The following is a 26,292-nucleotide window of genomic DNA, read 5'->3' on the forward strand; positions in this document are numbered from 1 at the left end:
TTATGCTAGTAATGGAAAAGCTGATCTAGGAATCTGCATAACAAAACAACTGAAGACTGACAAAGCAAGTGGAGACTGCTCTTTTTCTCAGACCACTCTCTTACTTCTCTCTCCCGAACCTTCACTAAGGCTTCCCAACTTTCTTTCATATTTCCTTAAAACTTCAAAAACATATACAGCTCTGCTCAGTGTCTGCTCCAAGAACAGAACATCTTGGAAAGGGGTGTTGTTGGAGTTACATCAGCACTAAGAAGTAGTCCCAAAACAAACATCAGTACAGTCAAATTAAATGCTACCACCTGGTGGAGTTCATCTTTTGGCTGCTCCAATGACCCAGTGTGTCACTCTCAGGCTCAACTTTCAGCTTTAGTAGAGGAACTGTCTGTATGATTATCTGTCTGTCATACATACTGTATATCACATGTGATCTGTAATACTCTTGTGTTGTGATTTCTACATGGGAATCCCATAGCTCTAATACACTCAGAATAAAGTCAATAGAAATTAAGCCTTTATCTCAGCCTATAAATTTACTTGAGGGTTATCCACATCCACACAGACAACTAACCTGTGGCAGATAACCTCAGCAGCGTAACAGGAGACAAATCAATTTATAATTCTTCACTTATTAGCATTGCTGGTTGACACACAGCCCCTTCTATTTCTCTCGTATATTTCTCTTAGCCATTGTCTCTGCTTCTCTGTCAAACCTGCTCATCATCATTCTTCTAAGGGTAAACTGTCAAGTTGTGTTAATTAGATTTTGACTGTAGTAACACACAGGTCAGGAAGCAAGACAGCCATACCTCCTACTTAGACAGAAAGGGTCAAATATGAGTCACTTCAAGTCTGAAATGACAGGTTCACAACTCATAAACCTGCACAATACAGCCAGATCTATTATCAGCTACAGGAAAGAGACTGACAGTGAAACAAACAGGCAACTGTTAGAAAAATGTGAGAAGTGGTTCTAACCTGTCCCAGAGCCAGAAACATCGAGCTAAATCTAAACTATGAGGAAAATGAGATTAAGTGGAAATTATCCTGTTAAGCGGAACAGAATTATCTTGGGTATGACATGTTTACCTGTTCTGAGGTTTGATCACAATGTCATCCTGTAGTCTGTAATCTGTAATAGGTTCAAATCACACCAAGATATATCACACTGTTGACATTTGCACACTGTATTCCAGCAAAGGACTGCTTACAACAAGGAATAACTGAGCACTTTCTCAATGTGTCAAAGTGACTCTGTGAGGAGTTGGGTGTGTTATTTCTAAGGACTGGTCCAGGCGTAAAGAAAAGCCACAGGAGGGCACTGATCTGGAATGCTCTCTGGAGACACATTTAGTGATTGTCAGAAAGAAAAATAACATCCTTTTGACATCTGAACCCACTATATGAGGTAGGTAGAGCAGAAAAGGGGGAGACTGGAGATCAAACAAGCAGCTAAAAGTCTCTTATTGGGAGCAGAGAGCACAGGGAATCATGTTCTGTGTACAGACACACTCACATACCACTCTGGATGACTGTCTTGTGGTTCCCTATGCAGCCAGCTAACCACTGTACAGTAGATACAATGTTTGCCTGGAGAAGAAGCCAGGAAAAGTCAAAACCATCTGCAGCTCTTAGACATGTTCATGTCTGAACTAATGGGTGGAACTCTACATTGATGCTGGTGCTCTTGTAGTCTAAAAAGGAACTGCATCAAGGGTTTTTTAGGTGATGATTACTGAACACACACTGATGGAGTGAATGATGGAGAGAACTATTTTTCCAAAACACCTCAATATTTCATAGACTGACTGAGTCATTCATTAGTTGCTCTATCAACCAATTGTGTTACAAAAGATGTTTGGTGTGTGGAGGGCAGACTGAGGACAGGACATAAGTGAAAGAACAGGCTGTCTGTGCAGGTTTCAATTTAAAACAAAGTTCATTATAACAATTTCAACAACACACCGAGATCCATACTGTAAACCTACTGTGAGGCCATTCATCCTTTAAAACTGTTTTCCTTTTTTATTCCCTCTGCTACATCCCTCCTCATCTCCATCCATTTTCCCAAGCTTTTTTCTCATCCCCTGTCCCTGCAGTCCTACAAAAGTGTTCTTTTACACCCCCCCACCCCCCGCCCCATCATCCTCTCTACTCATCTTCCATTCTCTCATCTATTCTGCTCCTCCTCTTGTCCTCTCTCTCTTCTCTTCATTCTGTCTACAATTAGCTGTTTGAAATGCTTATTTGTGTAGTTCCTGTCCCTTTCTATTTTTCCTTGTTCTCTTTGATTCTCTTTGTATTTTCATAGCTTATATATTTAAAGCCTTATATCAATTTCATGTTCATTTCTGGTTGTCTAAACTCAAATCCTCCCTTTGTTCAACAGTTCCACCTCCAAACTCCTGACTTGTCCTGTCTTCAACTCCTAACCTCTTTTCCCCTCTCTAGGGGACAACCCCAATGACTCATCCTCTGTCTGGTAAAAGGACAGGTTATAGCAATATGTTTTTTTATCTCCTTAGACACATTGTCTTATTTTCCTCTCCTTGTGTTTCAAACCATCTGAGAAATTGTTGCTGTTGTTACCCGATGACTCTGTCTTTCTGTTTTCCCCACTGACCGCTGAAGAAATAGCTCATCTATCACTTTAAATGATGCACTGGCCGCAAGAGGCTGCAATCGTCTACATAAAGTACAATAAATGGACCTGACAACACACACACTAACAAACACTTGTATACAGACAGTCAAACATGAACATAAACACTCCCCAGCACCCATACACACAGGAGGTACACACCTTAACCCTTCCATAATCATTTCATCCATGTCTGCCACCAATAAACTGAACACACTGATCAGGAAGGCTGGCTCTGTGCTGGGGACTTCTCTGGAGCCCCTGGACTTTGTGTGGAGAGGAGGATGCTGCAAAAACTGTTGATCATCACAGAGACCATCTCACATCCTCTCCACTTTAAACAGCTGAGCACTTTCAGTAAGAGAGTTTTTTTTTTCAACTCTGCTTTGACAAGGAATGCTACAGGAACTCATTCCTGTCAGCTACCATCACTCTGTACAATGATCAGCCTCTGTGTCAGGAGAGGGGACTCCTCTCAGTTAAGTTATTCCATCAAAAGAACAGACTTCAATGTGTGCTTTATAAGTATCCAAGAACTTACACTAATGTGCAGTGTATTATAGTATATTATATTACCACAATTGTACAGTGTATATTCAGCACACTGTACAGCTATGGGGCCAACGCTAGGCTCTATTTTCTTTTTGTATTGTTTTTATATATCATTATTATTTATTTAGTTACTTCGTTATTTGGTTAATAAACTAAATAGACTATAATTAGAGTTAGTCATAGGTTCAATGTATTCATTTCAGTTCACAAAGCAAACTCTCTACCTGCCACTCGAATTCCCATCCATGGTACAAGTGTTACAAACTCACCAGTACGCAGGCATCTGAATCAGCTTTCCATAGAGGGCAGTGCTGAAGGAAGGGATGATGGGGATGAGAGGCAGGAAACCCCCTGTGCTGTCCTGGCATGTCAAGCCTGCCTGGAACTCAAACACCTGGAAAGAAAGACAGAGAGAGAAGACAAGGGAAGAAAGAGGCAAAAAGAAGACATGGAAATTCAGCATTTATATATCAAACAATTTACTAGACCCACATGAAAAAACATGTTAGCTCTCATTGAACTCACACTATTTCTGGAAAGAAAACACAGAAACGCACAATGAGCACTGTTGTCTTAATCGGCACTGAATTGAATCAGTTGAGATGAGAGAACAGTTGATCTGTCACATCTGAAGTCTGTGCTCTCACAGGCCCTGGCTCTTACAGAGACAGAGAAAAGACAAAAGCATCTTATCGTTAGGGGTGGGCAGTATATCGGTTTTGTCACCTGTCATCCTGCCACTACACGGGTGGCAATACCGTCATTACCGTGATAAACACACACACATTTTGGTTTTAGCACACACGAGGGAGATCTGCTTCCCACACCACCCAATGAACTGTGTCACACTCACAGGTTACGCACAGGCAATACACTCATTCAACTTAACACGACTTGCACAGCACTGACTACAGTGATGCATGGTGGACTTGGTTAGAAATGTTGTGCACTTGTTGTGATCAATATAGTTTATTCACAGCTCAATACAACAGCATGGCTGTTACTACCAACTCTGAGAATGAATTACATTACATTTACTAATTAACCTACATTAGGGGGCTGGCTATTCCTCCCAAAAGACATTTAGGCCAGACATATACCTCATTTTCATTCCTATTTTGAGCCAATAAACACATTTGTTTTTTTAAAGCATTTTTTCATTCCTAAGACACGTTATCTTACATTGCAATAGCGTGAAAAGAGGAGGCTTTTCATTTTGTAATACTGTGATATAACACAGTCACCGTAAAAAACAACAACAAAAAAAAAAAAGTAGTGATATAAATCTGAAGGTCACCCACCCCTTTATTGTCCTTCTTTACTGTACAAACAGCTGTCAGTCCATCTTATAGTCTGGGAGCAAATACTGAATCCCCTGTACACTGTATGCACAATAGATAACTACAAACAGCTGCAAGTTTGATTTTTTTTGTCCTGTAACAGTAAGCTATCTAAAGGTATAATTCATTACATGGTAGAAGTCACATGATCACTGCAGTGTGATTTAATGATGATACATATTACTGAGTCTTGAACATATTTTCTGCAGTTCACTAGCACATGTGCATAGAATGAATTTAAGTTTTCATTATAACTTTGACATTTTCTATAAACGAGTGCACGTAGATACAATAATTTAAAAGTACAGAAAAGATGGCAACAAAAACGTTGCTGACTAGCTCTGTTGATTACTATAAGAGTGAGAACAGCTTGAAATTAAGTAACCCTCATTCTTGCAATCAACAGCACAGTCACAACACATTTTAAATGGATCAGACTGATGAGATCCAGATTACGCCCGGATCAAGCCAAGATTTAAGTGTTACTGTGCAGTAAAATTCATGTATTCTATAATATTTTATTTTATACTGAAGGTAGATAATGATGGCTGAGTTCAGCTGTCCCACATGCAACTGCTGTACATACACAGAGCAGTCAGAGCAGGGTTGTTCAATTCCTGCAAGTAAGATGTAATATTACACACCACAGTAGTATATCGAGTGGAACTGTATGATTGCCACAAAAACATGTAGACATAGTAAAAAAAAAAAAAAAAAAAAAATCACACATTGAAATGCAAAATGTTGCATCTCAAAGTGCAGCTCTCCTCTGAGAGAACAGATGTCAATTTTATTCTTTCACTGGCCTTAAGTGATTAGTTATTCAAATAGCCCAACTTTTCAATTAAAATAGGGCTATTTACTCTTGTGGCCTCCTTCTTGAGAGAACAGAGTGACTTTGAGTTCTTGTCTACAACCATGGAAAAGTAAGACAATGGATAACTGCTACTCACAAGACAGACACCTCAGCTCTGACAACCAGTGTCAATAAAACATAGATTAAGATAAGCCTTAGTTTACAGCCGTTTAAAATCACTTCCTGAATTGGGTGAATTGCGGCCCGAGTGGCCTTCACCCTGTCACGAGATCCCTCTGCCAAAATCCAGAGGTAGAATTAGTACGTTGGCAGATACAGATGCTGATCGGATGATTGGTCAGAATGATCCTTGGCCGCTGTCCAACTGACTGTTAACCCTGCAGTGACCCTGTGATAAGACTACGAGCATGACATCCAGCATACATCTTGCCTTGAAGAAAGCACACCCAGGCCATACCAGGCCAGAGTGGGCAATCCTAAATTACTCCAGATCTCTTATCCTTGCTTCCTAAAAGGTGGATTAGCAGCTTCCATTGTTCTGTATGTACTCCATTGGACATCTGGGCCTTCAAATAAACTATAAATACAAAGGTTATAACCTCTTTCATTTTAGTCTGTAGCTAGATTTGAAAACTGGTGGGTCAGAAAAACGTACTTTACTGTATAGTGCAATCATCAGATAAGACATCAACTTTACTTGAAATTACTAAATGATTAATCAAAAAGTTTGCATGTATTTGCATGTAAGATTCATGGAAAAACTATGTACGTGAAAGATAAGACACATTCAGAGGAACCTAAATGGTTATCTCAAAATGCTTTGCCATGAACACATGCTATGTGCAGAGAGGTAGTAAAGAATACACTTAACTTGGCTCCACTTTGAAAAGTAACCATCATCAACAACAAAGTTTATCTTCTGAGCTTCACACTACCAAAGTCAAAACTATACAACCAACACATTAATATCCCATCCATTTGGTGGGTGAAAACCATGAAGTAGACCAGAGGTGGACTGGTTTTCATCAGGAAGCTCAGTGCTGAGATTTTTATGACCAGGTGAAAAGGGGTCATCAAGGTCATTAAAAGGGTCATTAGGGTTATTTCAGGGTGGACTGAAGACTGTGGCCATGCAGTTAATTTATTGAGTTTGGGCTATAGTGCATGAAAGCTGTACTGTATAAATTAGTGGATGAGTATTTTGTGTTAACTTAGACAGATGAAAGATATAGAGACAAATGTAAAATAAATGAAAGGAACAAAACAGGTGCTATTGAATATAATAATGGCTGTGCTAACTACAATAGTAAAGTAAAGGCAAAGTGTGCTGGAGTAGAACTAGATTCACATATACAGAAGTGTATGGTTTTGCATCTACTTCTAAGTTTTGCATTGTAAATTATAAAATACCCAGTGTAGTTTCTCAAGTGTGTCAAATATTAAAGACATTGATTAATATAAGAACCAAATCAAAGTGATACAAACCCAGGATGTGCAAGAATTGAAACAATCCAGAATACCTGATCTTCTGATTGACTTCTTTTGTTTGCAACTGACATTTGGTTAGTTTAATACATTGAAGATCTTTCAGGAAAAGTCAGGTGTAGATGTAGGATACAACTCTAATCTAGAAAAAACTAATTTAGCAAACAAAGTTGATGTGTGATATGTCCCACTTTTTTTCATGTCAGACAGAAAGACAGCTGGGATTTACAATTGTGAAAAGGGAGGTTTTCTTAATCTGAATCAGTAACACAATGAAGAACATTGTCCTGCTCACCTTGAGGTAGAGGTGTGCATAGCAGTGATGTAGCAGGTTGTCCGAGGGCTGGCTGAGACTGCTGACAGTGCTGACCAGTTCTGGAGCATACATGGGCACTGAGTGTTCAACATTCACCCTCTCCACCTTGAACTGCACAGCAGGTAGAGGCCGCACTGGCTGAAACACTGGCACGCAGACCGGTCCTGGTGCAGCCTGGGAAATTCAAGATATAAAAATGGTGAAAATGTTCTAGTCAGAAGGTCCACAATCCTCATAATCTCTAGGCCATCGCTCTTTGAAGTTTAAATTTTAATGGGGACCCATTATGCTAATATCCAGCTCTATATTTGTATTCTGGGACTCCACTGGAGTAGATTCACAGTTCAAAAAAGTCTAAAAACTAAGTAACAGAACATAATGGACTGGAAATCCATCCGTACATGTTCAAGCCAGAAACTGATCCAGAATATCAGAGACGTCTCTGTTCGGTAATTGCCCATTAACCGCTTTTGTGTGACATAATGGTGGATTTTATCTTTCAAATCGCAAGTATATACTTTTTTTTCTATACATGCCCTTGTGAATAGTTGCCGACTAAAGTGGAAAATGTCTGCTGTCAGGAAATACCAAAGCTAACAGCTCTAGTAAAATGTTATTATGCTGTCGCCAAACAAGTGTATGGTAAACCTACATTGAGTACATTAAATGCCTATAATACTACTCAAGTAGACTGTTTTGGGAGAATGAGCTGTACTCAGAGTAGATGACCTTATAAAGAAGTAAGTAGAAAAAAACTTTGGAAACCTAGTGTTCAGAGCAGACTGACACCTGAGCTTTTGTCTCACAGGGGTTCCTTTTACATATGTTTACCTCATTTGAAACTTTGGACACATTTAATATGGACATCCGACACTGAAACACACATTATACATATGACAGAAAATAAGGAAAAGCATGATTATAGGTGCCCTTTCATTAAATCTCAACTCAACTGTGTGATTTGTATGATGATGTCCATAATGACTGCATTTAATGTTTCAAATGTATCTTTTTACTATGGACCCTCCATCATGAAATAGTCAGTAATTATATAAAATCAAGTGAAATGACCTAAAATAGCTATAGAATGTAATGAAACCTGATTTTTTTTTTTCCCCTCACAAAAAGAAATTAGAATGCGGTTATCATTTTTGAGATATTTAATAAATTCAGAGATTCATAACATTTAAACATTTTTAGCAAGATATGTACCTGTTTTAAGGTGCAGTGAGCACCTAATATAATTAGTTCTCCTCCATAAGAATCTTGGCAATCAACATTTGTCAAAAATCAAAGCTACCTAATTATTTGCTACTTATTCAGATAAGTGTATAGAAGCTTCCATGTCAGTAGCTGCAGTGTGTACTGTCCAGTGGGTATGCATTACATTTACAGTCTTCTGGCAAAGTATCCAAAGCTGTCTGACCAACTTGTATGCATATCAACCTTTTACGATCTGGTCTGTATACTAGATTTTCACACTTTAAAGTAACTATTTGCAAGTGTTGCTATTGCTATACAGCCAACCTTAGTATTACCAGGTTAATGTTACTTACCAGTCTAGACAAAACATTGTGAGCTCAACATCAAATTTCATTCCTTTGCTTGCCAAGATCCATCTCCAGCAGTGGCAAGCGACCCTATTTTTTTTGCTTGTATTTCTATCGCTTCATTTCTTCTACTGAAGTTAGCATGCTAACCAGCTAGCCGTGGCCCCATTCGACTGTCTCATCACTTTGTAATACCAAGTCACTGTAGTGTCAGTCTGCTTTGAGGAAGTAACACTGTTCAGAGGATGTATTTTAACCTCGTCTTGCAAACGCAATTTATGGCTGAAGTTGGTAGGTAAACAGCTGTTAATGTTTATGTTGGCTATGTAGCAACAGAAAACTTAAAAATAGCTGCTTTAATCTTATGCAATGCAATTACCCATTCCACATTACTATCTCCTTAAAAAGAGGTTCTCAAAAAAGATAAGATCAAGAATTGGAGGACGTCTGTGTACACTACCTGGCTTCCCATGATGACGGGCATTAGTGTTTGAAGGAGGTTGAACTCTGCCATGGAGACAGTGACTGAGACTTGGAGCAGAGAGAGACAAGTGAGTCTGGTTGGGATGAATTCCTCCAAGCTTGATATCTCTTCTGAAGTAGCTGGACCATGGCTCTCCTGAATCACTTCTGCAACGATATTAACAGAATAAAAAGGAAGTAGAAAAAAATGTCTTCACCTCATCATTTTACATGTATTATTTTGGGTCAAAATTAGTGTGTGAATTCTTGAGTTATGGGCAAAAATGTGTTTTGTGAGGTCACAGTGACATTGACCTTTGACCACCAAAATCTCATCAGTTCATCCTTGTATCCAAGTGAACACTTGTGCCAAGTCCTAAGGGATTCCCTCGAGCCATTACTGAGATATCGCATTCCCGAGAATGGGATGGATAGATGGACAGACAACCCAAAAACACAATGCTTCCGACCTCGGCTGTCACCGGCACAGAGGCATAGAAATGTTAGATCTGGAACAAATATCATAACATATTGCAAAGATGCAGGAAAGGCAGAGGCTAAACTGTAAGATTCATTATAATACTACAAAAAAAAAACTAGTTTTCCTTTGTTTTAAACAAGTGAATCCAACCACAAGTATTCGACCTGTGATGTATTATTTGAAATAAAGTGAGGGAGTGGGAAAGGCAAAAGGCATTTGGATTTGAAAACTAAAGATTGTTTTACAGAGAAAGAGGTTAGCTGTAAAGCACACCAATTTCTTTGAGTGGGTGCCTCTCCTCTACGCCTGCAGCAATAAAACAATAAAAGGGTCTTTTCCAACAAAAACCACCACCTCATATACAAATAAAATAAACAAGCACTATAAAAGTACTGGCATCTCCAAGAGATATTCATTACAGTGGCTGTTTCCCAGTAGCTTTGTTTTTGAACTCTCTCATAAAACCACTCATTCAATCAATAACCAGAAACATCCGGAAAGGCAGAAAATGAAGCGAACCAAGTCAACATGGAATAGAGGCTAGCAAGGTCAGCGCTTGCAAAAGTAAGGAGTGACCAGGAGCAGTGAACCACTAAACCATGTCCAGGGACTGAGGTGGACCAAAACCTGAGCCCTTTATTACTGAACGGCCATGGCTCTGGTCCCAGGACAAGGCTTGTTTCAGTTCAGTAAATGTTCTGTTGGGCTACATTCCCAGCTCTAAGGTGGGCTGTGAACCTGATCCCAAAGCTGTTTTGCTATTTGGCCTACTGCCACAGCCAACATCAGGTTCATCTGGCACTGCCATGTCCAATCTAATCATATACCAGGGCTCAAGTCAATATCCACAGTCAACATTCAAATTGCAACAAACACGCAGCTCACATGGTACACAGGGGCATGATTACATACATTAGAACCTATATTACATTCATTACACTGAATTACCGGTACATACATTAAAATACCCTCTAAAGTACACAAATGAGATGAAAATAAAATTGGAAGAACAAGGCTGCTCTAAAACATATACACACTTGCACACACAAAATGTCACAAAATCCTGTCCCACTTAACAGATCCAACTCTAAACATACTGTTATTTGTTCCTTCTATGGTTCTTATGCAATTTAGAAAAAAAAGCGTTCATACAACATGCTGAACACACCATGAGTAATCTGCAAGTTTGAACCTCCTGCTCTAAATAGAACAAGGTCTTATAAAACACCATCTTATAGACACCAGCCAATTTGGCTTCCATTTAAAGCAAACTTTGGGAAGGAAAGTGAATCTTCCTGAGCTCTTGGCAAGTGGTGTACAAGGAGGAGCAGAGAAGAAGACAGGATGAGTAGAAAGACAGTCATGTCTTTGACCTCATGACCTCTGCTTCTCTTCTGGCAAGCATACAAACTGTCCTCATGAAGCCAAGACTGAAGCACAGAGCAGCTGTCACCAAAATCATTTGCAGACTAGACAAAATCAGGAACATCCCAGAGACAGTCAGAACTATGATCAACTAAGATCTGTCCTTTACACTACTAAGTCAAACTCAGCCTATATTGATGCAAACTTTGCTAACGAAGGGACGGAAATTTCTACTTAACTCAAATCAAGAACACATTTTCGTTGGCCTTTTTTTATAATTATTTGTGTATTAACTGACTAAGTGATATTAACAGTTTCCAAGCTAGAATGGCAATAAAAGTGTGCTGCAAAACAGTGGCAAGAAAAATTAAGTGAGGCCTTTGGAATTACCTTCATTTATATATAAATTGGTCCTAAAATATGGTCAGATTTTCATCCAAGTTACAATTACAAACAAACAATCTATTCTAACTAATAACACAAAATCATTGTATTGTTCTTGTCCATATTGAAAACATTCAAACATTCACAGTGCGGGTTGGAAAAATTATGTGAACCCCTCGGCTACTGGCATTAACAAAAGCTAATTGGAGTCAGAAGTTATCAAACTTCCAGTCCAATCAATGAAACCAGATTGGACGTGTAGGTTAGAGCTACTTTGACTTAAAAAACAAAACAAAAAAATGCGTCTGCTGATTTGAACCATTCTGCATAAAAAAGATTTTATGAGACTTATGATCAGGAATTGTTGATTTGCATAAGGCTGAAAGGTTTAAAGTCCAGTCAGCCAAACTCTCTATAGATGATTTAGTTTTGTAGCTACTCTCTCTAGAAGTGGGCGCCCTGCTGAGATGACTCCAAAAGCACAACTCAATAATCAGTGAGGCAACGAAGAACCTCAGAGTTACAGCCAAAAGCTTAAAGGAATCATTGGAGCTGGTTAACATGTCTGTTCAGAAGTCTACCATATGCAGATCATGGTGCATGATGTCGTGCCATGGACACCACAGAGGAAGCCACTTCTCTCCACAAAACATTGCTGTGTCCCGCAAGTTTTCCAAAGAGCAGCTTGACTCACCACAATGCAACTGGGAAAAATGTTCTGTGGACTGATGAAACTGAATTGTTTGGGAAGAACATGCAGCTCTATGTATGGTGTAAAAAAGACTCTGCACACCAACATGAAAACATCCTCCCAAAGGTGAAGTACGGTGGAGGGAGCATCATCGAAAACATCGAGGAGAAAATTAATTCCCAAGTTTATAAAGGTATCTTACAGGGTAATGTCAGGGTGTTTGTCCACCTGTGAATCTAAGTCAAAGTTGGGAGATGCAGCAGGATAACGACCCTAAACATCAAAGTAAAGATGCTTCAGAATAACTTCAAACAAAGAAAGTCCACCTGTTGGAGCGGCCCAGTCAGAGCCCAGACTGTAACGCAGTAGAGATGCAGTGGGATGGAACTACCCACACCAGACAACCTAAGACATGGCTGAGCTCAAGTAGTTCTGTAGGAAAATTTGTGCAAAATTCCTCCTGAAAGTTGTGCAGGTCTGATCAGCAGCTACTGGGAGAGCCAGTTTGAAGTTATTAGCGCCTAAAGAGGTTTGGCCAGTTATCAAATCCAAGGGTTCACTTACTTTTTCCATAAGGCACTCTGAATTTTTAAATGGCTGAGACACAAGATAATTGTTTGTGTGATATTAGCTAGGGGACACTGTGTTTGTCTACACTTGTTACTTGGATGATGATCAGACAACGTTTTATGACCAATCAATGCAGAAAAGAGGAGAGGAGAGGAGCGGAGAGCATGATTTAGGAGAATATGTAAGGCATGTACTATTTTACTATTCCATCTGCAATAGCTACCTCGGTTTCCTCTTTTATGTACTCTCAATTTCTTAGTCACCCCCTGAGGGTCTAACTTTACTGACCCTTTCCAGAAAATGCAAGATCACAGACACATAAAGAAACATGAAGGAACACAATGACCTATCCAGTTTTAGTCAAAAGCTCTATCATAATTATCCCATCATCTATTATCCATCACAGATGCTGAAACAACCGAAACCTACGGATGTTATCATTTCGCAAAAATGAGTTATTGCTACAGATATTACACACAGACACACATTCCATGTTCTTTCACAACATCCCTGGGATGAGCTCACCAATAGCTGTGCAGGGACGAGCACTAACAAAGGTGTTTGGCTTAACCTCCCTCATGTGGTCCAAAAGTTCACTACTTTCATGTACAGCTGTGTGTTGAAAGATGGGTTGTGCAAGGAAATAACAAAGTGATGAGAATACTGTAAAGTGCAGACTGTTGCAGTTTCTGATCATGGGCAGAATAGAGTAGAATAAAACAGAGTACAAGACAAGAGAATAGAGAAGAAGACAAGAGAAGAGACACAGCTGAAAAGAGTGTAAAGTTAGTTGAGCATTGGGAGTTGAGTGTGCTACTAGTTGCTACCTGACTATTAGCTGTTCAGCCCAGTCAGCCCAGTAAAACAGATAGACAGATAAAACAGATGTTAGAATGAAATATCTGACCTCGCTGTGGTTTGCAATAGGGTTCATACTCGTGGTCCATGGCACAGGTGACCATCTTGAGGATGCGGTGAACAGCGCTGCTGTGCAGCCTGATATCCAGAGGTCCCACCACCAGCCTCTTGATGGATGTTTCTTGAACAGTGGGCACTACCTCCTCCATATTGACCATGGAGAAGTCCTGGGAGTCTATGAACACAAACACACATACAAAAATATAGAAAGTATGTGCTATTACAAACTTGAGTTCAGTCAGTCAAAAACACTTCTTTGCATATTTTTCAAGTAAAATTTGAAAGTAAAAAAGAAAGTACAGCAGACATATCAACTATTATACTTAATGTACAAATCTGCGTGTGTTTTTACATAAATATTTATGGCTGCAACATTTTTCTCAATATCCCACTTTTTAATTTAGTAGAAGTATGGAATGTCTTCATCTGTTGGGTAAAAATATAACAAAGATGGCAGTGGTGTAGGCCTGCAGCAGGGAGCAGATCACATTGCCGTGAACCACTGGAATGATGAATATTCCAAATGTCCACTTCTCTCACACAGCTGTCCCTTCATTCATCGCAGGCCCCTGTTCCAGAGGTCCACTTAAAAGACTCAGCTCCCCGGCAATAAAAAGGAGAAATTAAAAATAAAAGAAGGGGGTGGATGAATGGCAGTGAGGGAGGAAGAGGACAAAGGGTCACAACTTGCTTTATTCCCATTACATTCCACCACTGCACTAAACATTCTTATAGCTCAGAGAGTCAACACTATGAATTTAACGTTTTTTGCTGAAAGGGCTGGAGGATGGGGGTGGAACTCCCTCTGAATTTTGGAGATTTATAAAGGGCAACGGGCAATGCCACTTCCCCTTCCCTTCTTCAGTGAGATTTGGCTGTAATGGATTAGGCCTAATATCAACCATATGGCTGCAGTTAGAATGATCAGTGGAATGAGGAGGAAATTAGCCAGGATTTAGACAATTCATTTCCTAAGATTTAAAAAAGAATTTTTAATCTGCAGTGTTACTTTAATATTAAGTCAATGGTGAGAGTTGCCTGGGTGGGTTAGTTTTCAGTTGACTCAGAGTTTGTGTTAGTTCCGTAGCAATAGAGAATAATTTGTTGGGTTGACACTGGATCTGGTCCACATCCGAGAAGAAGAGAAACACTGACAAAAGACAAGCATTCCAATTGTCAAGGGTAACCACAACCATCCCGCAGGAGAAGAGACTGACACTTATCCTGCTGTCAGAAATGACTTTGACATCTCAGGATGACAGTATCAATGTTGTTTTTAATTTAGATTATTATCTGTAGCTGAAAGTAGGATGAAACAATAGCCTAGTCAGAGAGACAGAGAGGCCGAGAGAAGTAAAATGAAAGAGAAAAAGAGGGAGGCAAGTGAAACAACACAGGTGACAGTTCATGTCACTGAACTGGTTCAAATATATCTTTGTTTCTTTCTTCTTTTTTAGATTACTGAAAAAGGAAACTGAAGTACATACTCAAAAATTTCTGCCTAAGTAACTGACCATTTCCACTTCATGAAGCAGGATCATTTAATATCACATTTGCATAACATTCAAGGGCCATATCTATCCTATTATACTTTAGACCTATTAGACACTGTAAGGGGCTGCATTTTATCTCGGATTAATCAGATGTTTTCCCATTAAGTGCAGAACATGTTAGAGGTTTTTCTTACCTTAGAACTTGCGAATGTCAGTCAGGTGTCACTGTCATAGTTACACAGAGAACAGCTTTCCAGCACCATTGAAATAAAATGCTCAACAATGACACACTAAAGCACAGAGACATTTGTGGGCCAAATCTAACATTTCAAACTGAAGGAGAACGCTTTATCTCTTAATGGGGACTTCAGATCTTTCAGACTTGAATAAACATTCTTGAGTGCTGCAGCTGAGGAATGAGAAATCCTGCCCGTCTTAAGGCTTCTACCAGGAAGAGTGACACCTAATTAGGCAAGAGAAGCCTATTCACTTTCTCAACAGCTTACAGGTAAAGAGACAGGGGGGAAACAGTGTTTCAACAAGCAGCGGGGAGAAAGAAACTCAAATACGTGTCAGCGCAGACTAAACACTACTGACAGTTGCCCTCCAGGTAAGTTTGGGGTGAGAGTGAGGACAGGAAGGGTCAAGGACCAGGTGGCTGTGACTCAAACAAGACAAGCTGTTTCTTCAAGTCTCCAAGGGGCTTGTTTGACAGAGAGGAGAGGGGAGAAGAGAAAGAGAAAGACATAGAACGCGCGAGAGAGAATTAGATAGATAGAAAAGAAGAACAAGGAAGCGAACGGGAGAACATGACAGACATAAAGAAAGAGAGAGAAGAGGTGGCAAGGTGAGCAAACAATCTCTGTGAGGACGAATGAATTAGACAATACCTTTGCCGCTGCTGTTCTCCATTGTGTAGAGATAATCCATATAGAAAGCACCAAAGCGCTGCATGCCCGCTATCTCAGTGTAGGTCTCCTGTCAAACAAAAGTAGAATTAGGTAAACATTCAGCAGTAAGGGAGCAAACAAGTTGATTGAGTGTCAGTGACTGGGGTCATGGTGGATATGGCAAAGGGGGTCAAATCAGAGATAAAAAAAAAAAAAAAGAGTTACTGAGGGGGCTGATCTATTTAGTTGGATATCATTTTTTTTACAAGTCAATATTACTAATATCCTAAACTATAAAGTGATGCAGGGATTACATATTTTTGTTGGCTAACCCTGACATTAGCCTCCCACAAAGCCAGTGGGATTTTCTCATTGGCTTTGTGGGAACCAGGGGGAGGGCTTGGGTGCAGAAAATAACAAACTCTTGACAAACGAAAGTTTATGATTTTTACAACTTTTGTTCAGAAAGATAATCTTCATAAATGAACACCACTTTTATGATTTCTGAAGTCCAAATACAGTTGCCAGATGTAAAAAGCTAATATTAGGCTACAAATGAACTACACCATGGTCACATGACTTTAATGTCACCGCTATTAAGCTTCCAAACTTATAATTTGATTTGGCATAAAAGCCTTTACTCTTAGAAAGTTAGCATTAGTTTACAAAGGCGCAAACATAAACACAACAAGGCTATAAAGGACTGGTAAGATCATGTAAAAGCTGAAAAGAAAATCAAAAGAAAACATCATAAAACATGAAAATGTCTTGAGCTTGTATTAACTACAGACTTTATTTCAGGCATCTAATCAAAAATCTATTCCAAAAAGTAATCGATTTCAGGACGAGGGAACTGGAACTGCAAAAATGATAACTTATTTCCAGGTTCAGGAGCAGGAGCACAGAATTAAAAGTGCATAAGTTAGTATAACTAACCATTTCTTAAATACTTTACAGTACATGTGGAAGTAATTTACTAGATATAAAGTGTTCTTTATTGAGCAATAAGATATTGCTACAGTGAAAGTTTCCTCATCATTACAAATCAGTTGGTGCCTGGATGCATGCCACTGGAAATATGTATCTTATCTACTAAAAGATATGAGTTTTTCATAAGAAACTTGTCTGACTGGTATCATGGCTGATAATTCCAATCTAAAATTATGATATGTTCTGGAAATATTCACAAAGATAGCAAGATGCAGTCACATATCAGCCAGTACATAGCCTGGGGGCCTAAGGCACAGGTCTTATCTGTTCCCAAGCCATGGTTGAAAACTAGAGGTGACAGATCTTTCGCACTCAGAGCCCTGAAGATATGGAACAAACTGCCTGAGGAAATCAGGGGAGCAGAATCAGTGACCTCTTTTAAATCTCTTCTTAAAACATACGTATATATACAGACATATGTACACATGGGTTTAGAAAAATGTGCTATAAATAAGATTTATTATTATTATATGTTATTATTCAGACTTTACATTTACAACAAATAAAACCTAAATATGGGTAAAACCGTGGACATTTATCTTATTCTTGATCTAAAAGAGTGTCAGTGTATTGTTACACCATAACTAATCATTTATTTGTCTGCAAGTCAAGAGCTATTCACCCTATCCTCAACAATAATTTGAAGTATTTTTCTACTCCACAAGAAACCATAGTAAACAGTGAGATTTAGTAAAGAAACAGAAAAAGAGATTGAATGAGGCCCCTTAAAGACACGCGCACACGCACGCACGCACACGCACGCGCGCGCACGCACGCACGCACACACACACACACACACACACACACACACACACACACACACACACACACACACACTTAACATCTCCACCCCAGACTTACCAACTACTTCTCTAAACAGAGATTTCAATGGAGCCTTATCAGGGAGGCAGGTTAATGAGTAATATTTATTAGGGGATACCTAATGGCTCTGGCATGCTTTTGGATCAAAGCCATTAGCTGGTTTCAAAACCACTAATGAAGTACCACTAAACCTTTGACTCTTCTACTATCAACTATGAGTAGATGGATGGATGGATTTCCAAACAATTGCTTCATTGAGGGTCATGAACATTTCTTAGCAAAGTCAACACTAGAGCTGTGAGGCTGATGAAGTGAGCTGAGAGTTATCAGGAATAATGGCTTTAACACTACTACTTAGATAGCAGCAACAATTCTTTACTGCAGGGTGACTGACAGAAATAATCAAACTGGTAGGGATAAAAAGAATGATTTATTTAGAACAAAAATTACTGATTGCTAAAAAGGACAAAATATTGTATGAACTTAGAACCGCCAGACATCGCTAAATACCGCATTGTCAATCTATTCAAAGGAAACCTTAAGAAATTAAGGTGCAATTATAAGATTGATGTTTACTGACCCAGATAAACTACTATCAGCAAAGTAATTAGTGTGCTTGCTTTAGCATGCTACTTCCACTAACATGCCATATCCAAATTGATCTGTGTTCATTTGTTGTCTTTTTGGCAGTGATGAGCCTTCAGTAAACGCTTTATATATCTGAAAATAAAGAGGAATAAGGCTTAGAATTTATTTGTTTTCTCAGCAGCTGAGGTCATCTCAAATGCCTGACGACCAGAACACCACAGATGTTTCATTTTGTGAGGACTGTCAATGGCAGGTGCTGTTCATGTAAACAGCAAAATTAATGCATTTAATTAATACATTTTTTTTGAGTGTTGTTGTTGGTCAAATAAGTATGTTACTGTGTAGGCCTGCCTGCCCAGCTGTGAGGTGTGTATTGGGTTGATTGTTGGTCTGGCTTGGAACTGACTGCTTAATTTTTGCCATATGCTTTAATCTCTGCTATCACTTTTGTGGGTGCCTTTTGAATGCTTTGTGGTTAGTCCTCTGAAAACAATACTAGGTCAAAACCTATGGTATGGCTGGACTGTGTATGGTCAATGTAGGACAGATTTGAAAACTTTTGTGGCACCACTGTAAACAACTGCGATCATCGCGCCCTATTAGCATTCTGCATAGTGTCAGCCAGTTTTAGCCCTTCATCCGTTTGCTTCTCTCCTCCTCACTGTGTTCACATATACAGTATTTTAATACAGCTGAATTCACAAATAAGTTTTTCTCATTTACATGTTTTTGTTTTGTTGTCAGACAGACAACAGAACAAGTTTGAAATAGTGACTGAAACATGGCCCATTATGTCTACATGCTAAGCCATTTCCAAGCTGTTGCTCTTCTGCAGCTAAAATCCTGATTCTATAACCACAACAGCGTCTGACAAAAATCACCAAATACATAAGTCAAATAAAAATACTGTGCTGTGATTTCAGCTATATTTATTTGTAAAACGATCACTCAGAAAGAATGTTCTTATTTTGTCTCTCAAACAGCACACAGCCTACCTCTGGGTAACAAAATGCTCCTCCATCTCTTTGCTACTCATTGACACGAGAATGGGCATTAAAAGCAATTCTCTATGTGGACAAGGTGCCCCCCCCCCCCAAAAAAAATACACTGCGGGCTGTAAACGCCCCACTAATGGAAACTGTTTGCGCCAATTCATTCAAGAGCAATGGCCAATGGGGACACTATGATCACTCAACTCTGTCAGTCAGTCAGTCAGTCAGTCAGTCAGTCACAGACATTCGTAATTATAGGGCTGGTCCTGCTGTTGCAGTCCATCCAGCTTTGTTGTGAATATACTATATATGTCACAAACAACCTTATGTTTGCTGGATTCACTATAGGGAAACTGTTTTTTCTGCTGTAGCTGTGTAGCTTCTCTGAGGTAGATGCTCTCTGTGGACATGAATGTGATATGCATGGTCTTACTACTGTATTTACACATAGTGATTTTTGGCCATCCAAGCAAAGGCAGTGTCTTAAACTACAAAAAGAAATATTTGGGAACTATATTCTTTTGTACTTTAGTATTGGGGATGGGTACTTCTAGAAGTCTAGAATCTCATTTAGTGACCTTGTGACTGGCGGCATCCAGGATGAACTCAGCCCTCACTCCGTTGTTCTCTGGACTGCGGTAGTCAAAGAGAGAGTTGGTAAGATAAGTCATTCCTTTACTGCTTAGGCTGTCCCCACAGCTGAAGAACACTGCGTCCTAAAGAGACACAGGGAAAAGAAAAGAGGAAAATGAGGAGAGGTATGAAGGAGAGTGTGCTCAAAGAATGCAAGAAATACAAAAAACCCAATCCAACTCAAACTACTTAAAAAAAAAAAAATCTTTTCTGGATATTATTCAAATCCAGATGTATTTCCAAACTATTAACTAATTTGCTGTTGCACAATTTAAAAAAATAACTATTGAAAAATATCAATTAAAAATACATAGTAACACAGTTGATGAAATACATTGATTTCAATTAAGCCACCCAAAACCAATGTACTGTATGTGGCAAAACATTATGGTGAATGACAAAAAGCAGCTGGATCACTCTATATATACACACTATACTTGTATTCCATAAACAAATCATATCACGTCTCTACCATCTTCTGAAAGCTCTAAGGTGCAAAAGAGGCACCAGGAAACTGATTTAGGTGTCAGTAAACACTTGTCCTGGCTTTTAAATTCTCTTTTAATCTTTCTCACTCGTTTTCCGCCTTTTTTCATTTTTCATTCTGTTTTTACCTCTTCACTTCGGTTCATGTTTTCCTCAAAATCCCGTAGTCCCATGATGCCTTTCAGGCACAGAGCCCGGCAGCCCACAAAGCCAATCTGACAATCGAAAAAGGGCTCCCCCATCATCAGAACCTGGAATAAAGACCGGAGGAAGAAAGTTTAACCATTTTCTTTAAACAGGAAACCTATCAATTAAATAAAATAAATATTAATAGGCTTGGCTGGATGGTAAAGACATTTGAGGGGAGACTTGAGGATGTGACAGCGTGAGGTAATTTAAACCTGAACACAAGGGGAAAACGCCAGCTTCAGAATCCTTCCCTCTCCAAAGAGAACACCCAGAACTGTATTAGTAACAGTGCAATACTTAAAAAAAAATAGTTAGGCTGAATTACCTTTTTACATCACAATAAAAACATAAACTCAAAAACTCATTTTATTGAGGCCTTATCACAAACAAGCTTCTCCACCATGACTTTGGTTTCTGGGCTCATTTCAGAGGGGACAGACAGCTTCCATTTTCCCTTGAGAGTGGTGTGTGCATGTGTGTGTGGTAGCACTCCAGCAGCCCCTGTAACCATCGAGGTGTGGTTGTCCCTCACCCACCATGTCTTTGCTTTACCCAGCAGACAGCTAAACAGAGAGCAATCCAATAAACCTTTACGTTTCACCACAAAATAATTACAAGGCTTAGTTTTCCCTGTTTTACTAGCCATCTCTTTGCCTTTCAATGCTCTCACTTTTGGTCCCAGTTCAGACTGCTTTCTCTCTCTTCCAGCAAAAGCATAAATTACAGAAATTGGAATTGGAAATCTCTCAGAATTCTCACATCTGGTAGAAAGCTTATGAGCAGAAAACCCCTTTCCTACTCCAACCAGGTAATCAGAGAAAAAGGTTTTAAAAATATTTTCTACACCGAGGGGGAAACGCGGAAATGATCAGACTTGGGCTCGACTCAAACACAGATTCCACTGTGTTCACAAAAGACCACAGATTAGTGACCTGGAGGGGCTTTATAAATGTACTTGGAGAGGGAATTAAAAGGAACCTCTCCAAAAGTAAATAAGGAGATAATAATTATAATGGAGGATCAAAAGGACAGACAGAGATCTTTATTCGTCTGTTCTAGCCGTGATGAGTTACAAGATTGCTCACCAAGTGGGTAAAATTGCATATATCTCCAGTAAAATCGGTTGGACACAGGACCAGGTAAGAATTTCTGACATCTGGACTGGACGTGAGGCTATTTGGTTAGTTAGTTAAATGTAGACAATTTATTGATTAAAATTTGCAATATATATAAAGCAGTAAAAGACTAAATCCATAAATCATGTCCATCCTTATTACAACTGACATATTTCTGGAGACAAAGTAAGAATTAAGATGTAGAGTTTTACCTCAATTGTGATTCCTTGTTGCTCCAGGCACAGGACCTCTCTGGACTTGACCTTCTGAGGACTGTAGTAGCTGCTCTCTGAATGGGTCTCTGTTAGCTGAGACAGAATGATCAAACAAATACATAACTTAGCAGTCAAAGCTATTTTGTTTCAGAGGGAAAAATACTACTCAAATTTAACTTCAAGTAAAATGCTGCAACAGGTGTCAAAAAAATACATAGACCATGAAAACTGAAGACTAATTTTGTGTTACATTTAAGGTTTTGTGTAGCACTGGATCCAAAAAGTCAAAGATCATTAAACTAGATCAAAACTAGCTAAAAGTGTGCGACACTAGTTGAGTTTAGAAGAGATTTTAGCACCTGAAAATATTGAGAAAAAAAGAAGGAAAATAATGTCACAAAAATTCAACACTAAGAACTGGAAAGCATATGTCTCATTTTGTGTGTGCGTGTGTACCCACAATTCACTGCTGAAACAGATACGTGATTTGAAAAATAAACAAAAGCTATGCAAGTCTTGGGATGTAAGGGGCAATGAGGCCCCTGAAAAATAATGCTTAAAACCAGAAACAAAAACATCCAAACAAGGACAGATGACATTTTCTTAGATCAGAGACTGGATACCAGCCTTGGGACTTTTTGGTCGTTTTCTTTTCCAACTTTGGACTCTGGCCAAAGACATTCATCAAACCACATGACAGCCACTCCCTCTCTGATTTTAGGGGAGGCCCTCTCTGGCTTTATTGGAGATGGTTAACAAAAATGACTAAAACTCTAAAGATACCAAGGATAAAAATGATAATGTATAAGCCATTGTTCAATTCAATTAATTCTGTAGAGAATTAATGAGAGAGAGAGAGAGAGAGAGAGAGAGAGAGAGAGAGAGAGAGAGAGAGAGAGAGAGAGAGAGAGAGAGAGAGGTCAAAACTGGCTGATTAGGGTATATAGCTCTGATGCTTTTGAGGTTGGCCAGTCTAAAAACTGTGGGTGTAAAGCAGAACTGTGCAGGCCCAAACCCATTCAACTTTAACACAGGAAGCAGGTGCAGAGCAACAGGCAGCTGTGCCTTATTATCCCTAGTGATGGAGCAGACTCTCTTACCGAAGCTCCCTTCCCTCTTTCGATTCTGATGGTTTGGATTCTGATGGTTTGCTCACATGCAGGGACCACCCCAACCCAACCACCATGTTCCTGGGATCAGCAGTGAGCAAAGACATTAAATTATCTGCCTAAGAATTGCTCTGACATCACAGTGGCACAGACACTCAATAACTACCAGTCAGGTAGAGCCTACTAACATCAATGTTCATCACCTAACAATATGGCCACCATGGCATTGTCCAAGCTAAGATGGTGAGGCATTTTCTAACTGTCCCTAAGCCTGAATCAACACAGCAGAAAGGACAGAAGAGCAGTGTAGCACTGGAACTCCAAAACAAATGCTTAATATGGCCAGTAATCCACAGAGCTCTTGCAACTACTACTTTCCCTGCTACGTCTCCTTTATTGTATTTCGGCCCATTTAACGGCTTTGCGAGTCCAACACAAATGAAATGATTCTTTATGAAGCATCTTGAAAATGTTATATTGTTGGATGTGGATATTGAGATACTTTATCTTCATGTCCATTTCTCAGAAATATAACCCACTATCAAAGATCTGATGGAAAAGTTGAAAAAGAACACTAGAAATCGTATTTATTTGAAATAAATGAAAATACCAAAAATAAAGAAACAAAGTTTCTTAAAGCGAAATATGTCATGAAGTCTGGCAAAGCAATGAAAGTTTGGCAGGTGTGCAAAAATGAAAAGGGGAACAAATGGTCAGTGCTAAACTATGCATTATGTGTGTAAAAGTCATTAAACTGTACTGCCAATTTCTCTGATCAAACAGATCTGGAGAGTAATGTGTCAGCAATCTAAAAATACCTCTCTGATTTCACGTGCATGTCAAATTCAGGTTCAGGCAGTGGCTGTTCAAAGACATGAAATTCCCTCAAACTAAATACTTCCTTGTAGGAAAGCAACGAGAACGTTTAAAAAACCATCCTTTCAGCTGTCTGCAATTACTCCAGATGAGAGGCAATTAATTGATTAAAAGAACTCAAACAATGCAGGAACAATTTAAACATTATTAGAAAAGCACCAAGGTCTGTCTGACATACCTCCCCCTTCACTGATCACACACACTTTCAAGTACACACACACATGCACGCACGCAAGCACACACGCAAGCACACACGCAAGCACACACGCAAGCAGTAATGTGATCTGAGGAGCCTGAACCTGAGGGGAAACGCAGATGAATTCCAACTATTCTGAGTGTGAGCAGGCAGGATTAAAGTTTGGGATCCATTTCTGAATAGTCATCATACCATGTATAATGTTTAAGACATTAACGTGACCCGAGACACCAGTTAGCGGTTAAACTACCCTCCCATGTACCGCACACAGAGACAAAGAGGATTGAAACTTCCTGAGGATCAAGCTGTCCTTTAAGACTCAAATTCATAATGACCACAAAAAGAAGTAAATAAACAATAATGTAGCAAGGGAAAAAAATAACTTAACACAATCATATCTCAAATCAGGAAACTCTAAATCAACATTAAATATCATTATGTGCAGACTATCCATATCAGAATAAGACTTTTCTGACTTACCATGAAAACCCCTCGTGTAATAGACATTAAGACATTCATATTCTTAACTCCTCCATACTGTGACGTTTGTTTGGACATGGAAAAGTAATTTTTTGGCTCTGTATATAATGCATGTTTATCTGACATACATCTTATTTTTTCAAAAGCAAATCTAAATCACATTCATACCAGTTACTTAATGTCAGTGTAATGCAGAATAATTCTAACTTTAAAGTTGTGCTGAAAATGACAGTACAGACATTAAGTTGATCATGGGTTTCCTTGTTCACAGAGACATGAAACTATTGTTCACCCAGTGTCTGCTGGTAAACATTACAGCCGCTGTGTAACATTTAGTAATGATTTAGTAAAGAAATCATTTATGGTGATAAACAGCTCAAATACCTTAAAGGTGACAGAAGCTTTGGTGCAGTAGAAGCCTATGGAAACAATGGGATCTTTGTGTGTGTGTTGTTGGGGGTTGTTGGGGATGCCTCCTGTCTCTCTCTGCTGGTAGAGGCCTTCCTCGCTTTCCTCCTCCTCTGTGCCTACAATGGCTGGGACAAATGACCAAGCCCAGGACACCCAGCCCTGGTCTGCCTCTTCAGGACTCCCAGACTGCATGTAGAGGTCTGTGCTGGAGAACTGGCTGGAGGCCTGGCTTTCCATATCCACATCCATCCCTGAAGGGGAAAGAAGTCTTAGTTAGTTATAATGCAAATATAAGCAGATTATTTTATGTAGTTTAAATAGTGATGTGAAAAAATTCAGGGCTAGTGCCTGTAGGTCTGCTTTTACTCCAAGAAGACTTCAAGTCTTTTCACAGTGCTTAAGATATATATTTAGGCAGTTACAACCTACACTTCCAGACCTACAGAAGATTTGGTGCACACAATGTAGATTTAATAAAAAAAACAAAAAAACATGTATACTTATCCTAAATAAGAATCCTACAAAAAAAGAGGGCCATTGTCTTGTGAAAGGAACAAATGTGCTATATTTGTACACAATAGTGTTGCCAAATTCAAATTACATTAAAATCAGGGATCAGATGAAAAACACTCAATTCCCTCTCAGTATGCTTTAACTCCAGCAGATAGATCTGGTCAAACAGAAAAAAGTGTTGATAATGGAAGTGTCTGTGCCCAATGCAGCACACTAAATTAATTTGTCCATGCCTTCAGGGTAGTTTAATACAAGCAAGTTGTTTCAGCTGTCAAGTGAACGCACAAAAACAGCACAGACCAAGGCAGTTTCACAGTAGTTGCTGCCAATGCTCCAGCATGCAGGTGTGCAAGTATTTTAGTGCTGCATGAACTCACTGCTGCATGAACTCTACAGAGAGAGGGAGGGGAAGTCCATTCCAGGCTAGGCCAGAGGGCACAGCCTGTCAGCCAGGATCCTGACAGAGGTGAGCCTTGACTGGGCCCAGTGGATCACTGTGGTCAGGGTTGTCTTAGCTGGACCCAACAGCAAAGGCCACATCCACAAATGCATTCAGCAAGGGGTTGGGTCACATATTTGTATAGAGCCAATAGGCTGAAATGGGAGCCAAAAGGGAGGCTAGGTAGCTATGAGCCATCAGCACATGCAGAGCTTGGCTTGGGGTGCGGAATGGTTGCCTGCAGGACTGTACAAACTAAGCTGGAGGAAGTGGGGTGATTGGTCAC

At 39.4% G+C, this 26,292-nt stretch overlaps 1 protein-coding gene across 3 annotated transcripts in view; it reads right to left on the reverse strand.

The window, feature by feature from the left end:
• Window positions 1-26,292, reverse strand: part of vps13b (vacuolar protein sorting 13 homolog B) — a 322,674-nt gene that overhangs the window by 257,410 nt on the left and 38,972 nt on the right. For all 3 annotated transcript variants that reach the window (XM_087177216.1, XM_087177217.1, XM_023418652.2), the window contains exons 8-16: window positions 25,028-25,305; window positions 21,980-22,075; window positions 20,592-20,714; window positions 19,923-20,060; window positions 15,953-16,040; window positions 13,559-13,744; window positions 9,159-9,328; window positions 7,128-7,322; window positions 3,460-3,584 (exon numbers count right to left, since the gene is read on the reverse strand). In XM_087177216.1, the coding sequence (XP_087033342.1) occupies window positions 3,460-3,584; window positions 7,128-7,322; window positions 9,159-9,328; window positions 13,559-13,744; window positions 15,953-16,040; window positions 19,923-20,060; window positions 20,592-20,714; window positions 21,980-22,075; window positions 25,028-25,305 (1,399 nt within the window). The remainder of the gene's footprint in view (window positions 1-3,459; window positions 3,585-7,127; window positions 7,323-9,158; window positions 9,329-13,558; window positions 13,745-15,952; window positions 16,041-19,922; window positions 20,061-20,591; window positions 20,715-21,979; window positions 22,076-25,027; window positions 25,306-26,292) is intronic.

The sequence above is a fragment of the Seriola lalandi genome, unplaced genomic scaffold (assembly GCF_002814215.2).
Source record: "Seriola lalandi dorsalis isolate HSWRI2012SDOR001 ecotype SW California unplaced genomic scaffold, Sedor1 jcf7180002054583, whole genome shotgun sequence".
NCBI lineage: Eukaryota > Metazoa > Chordata > Actinopteri > Carangiformes > Carangidae > Seriola > Seriola lalandi.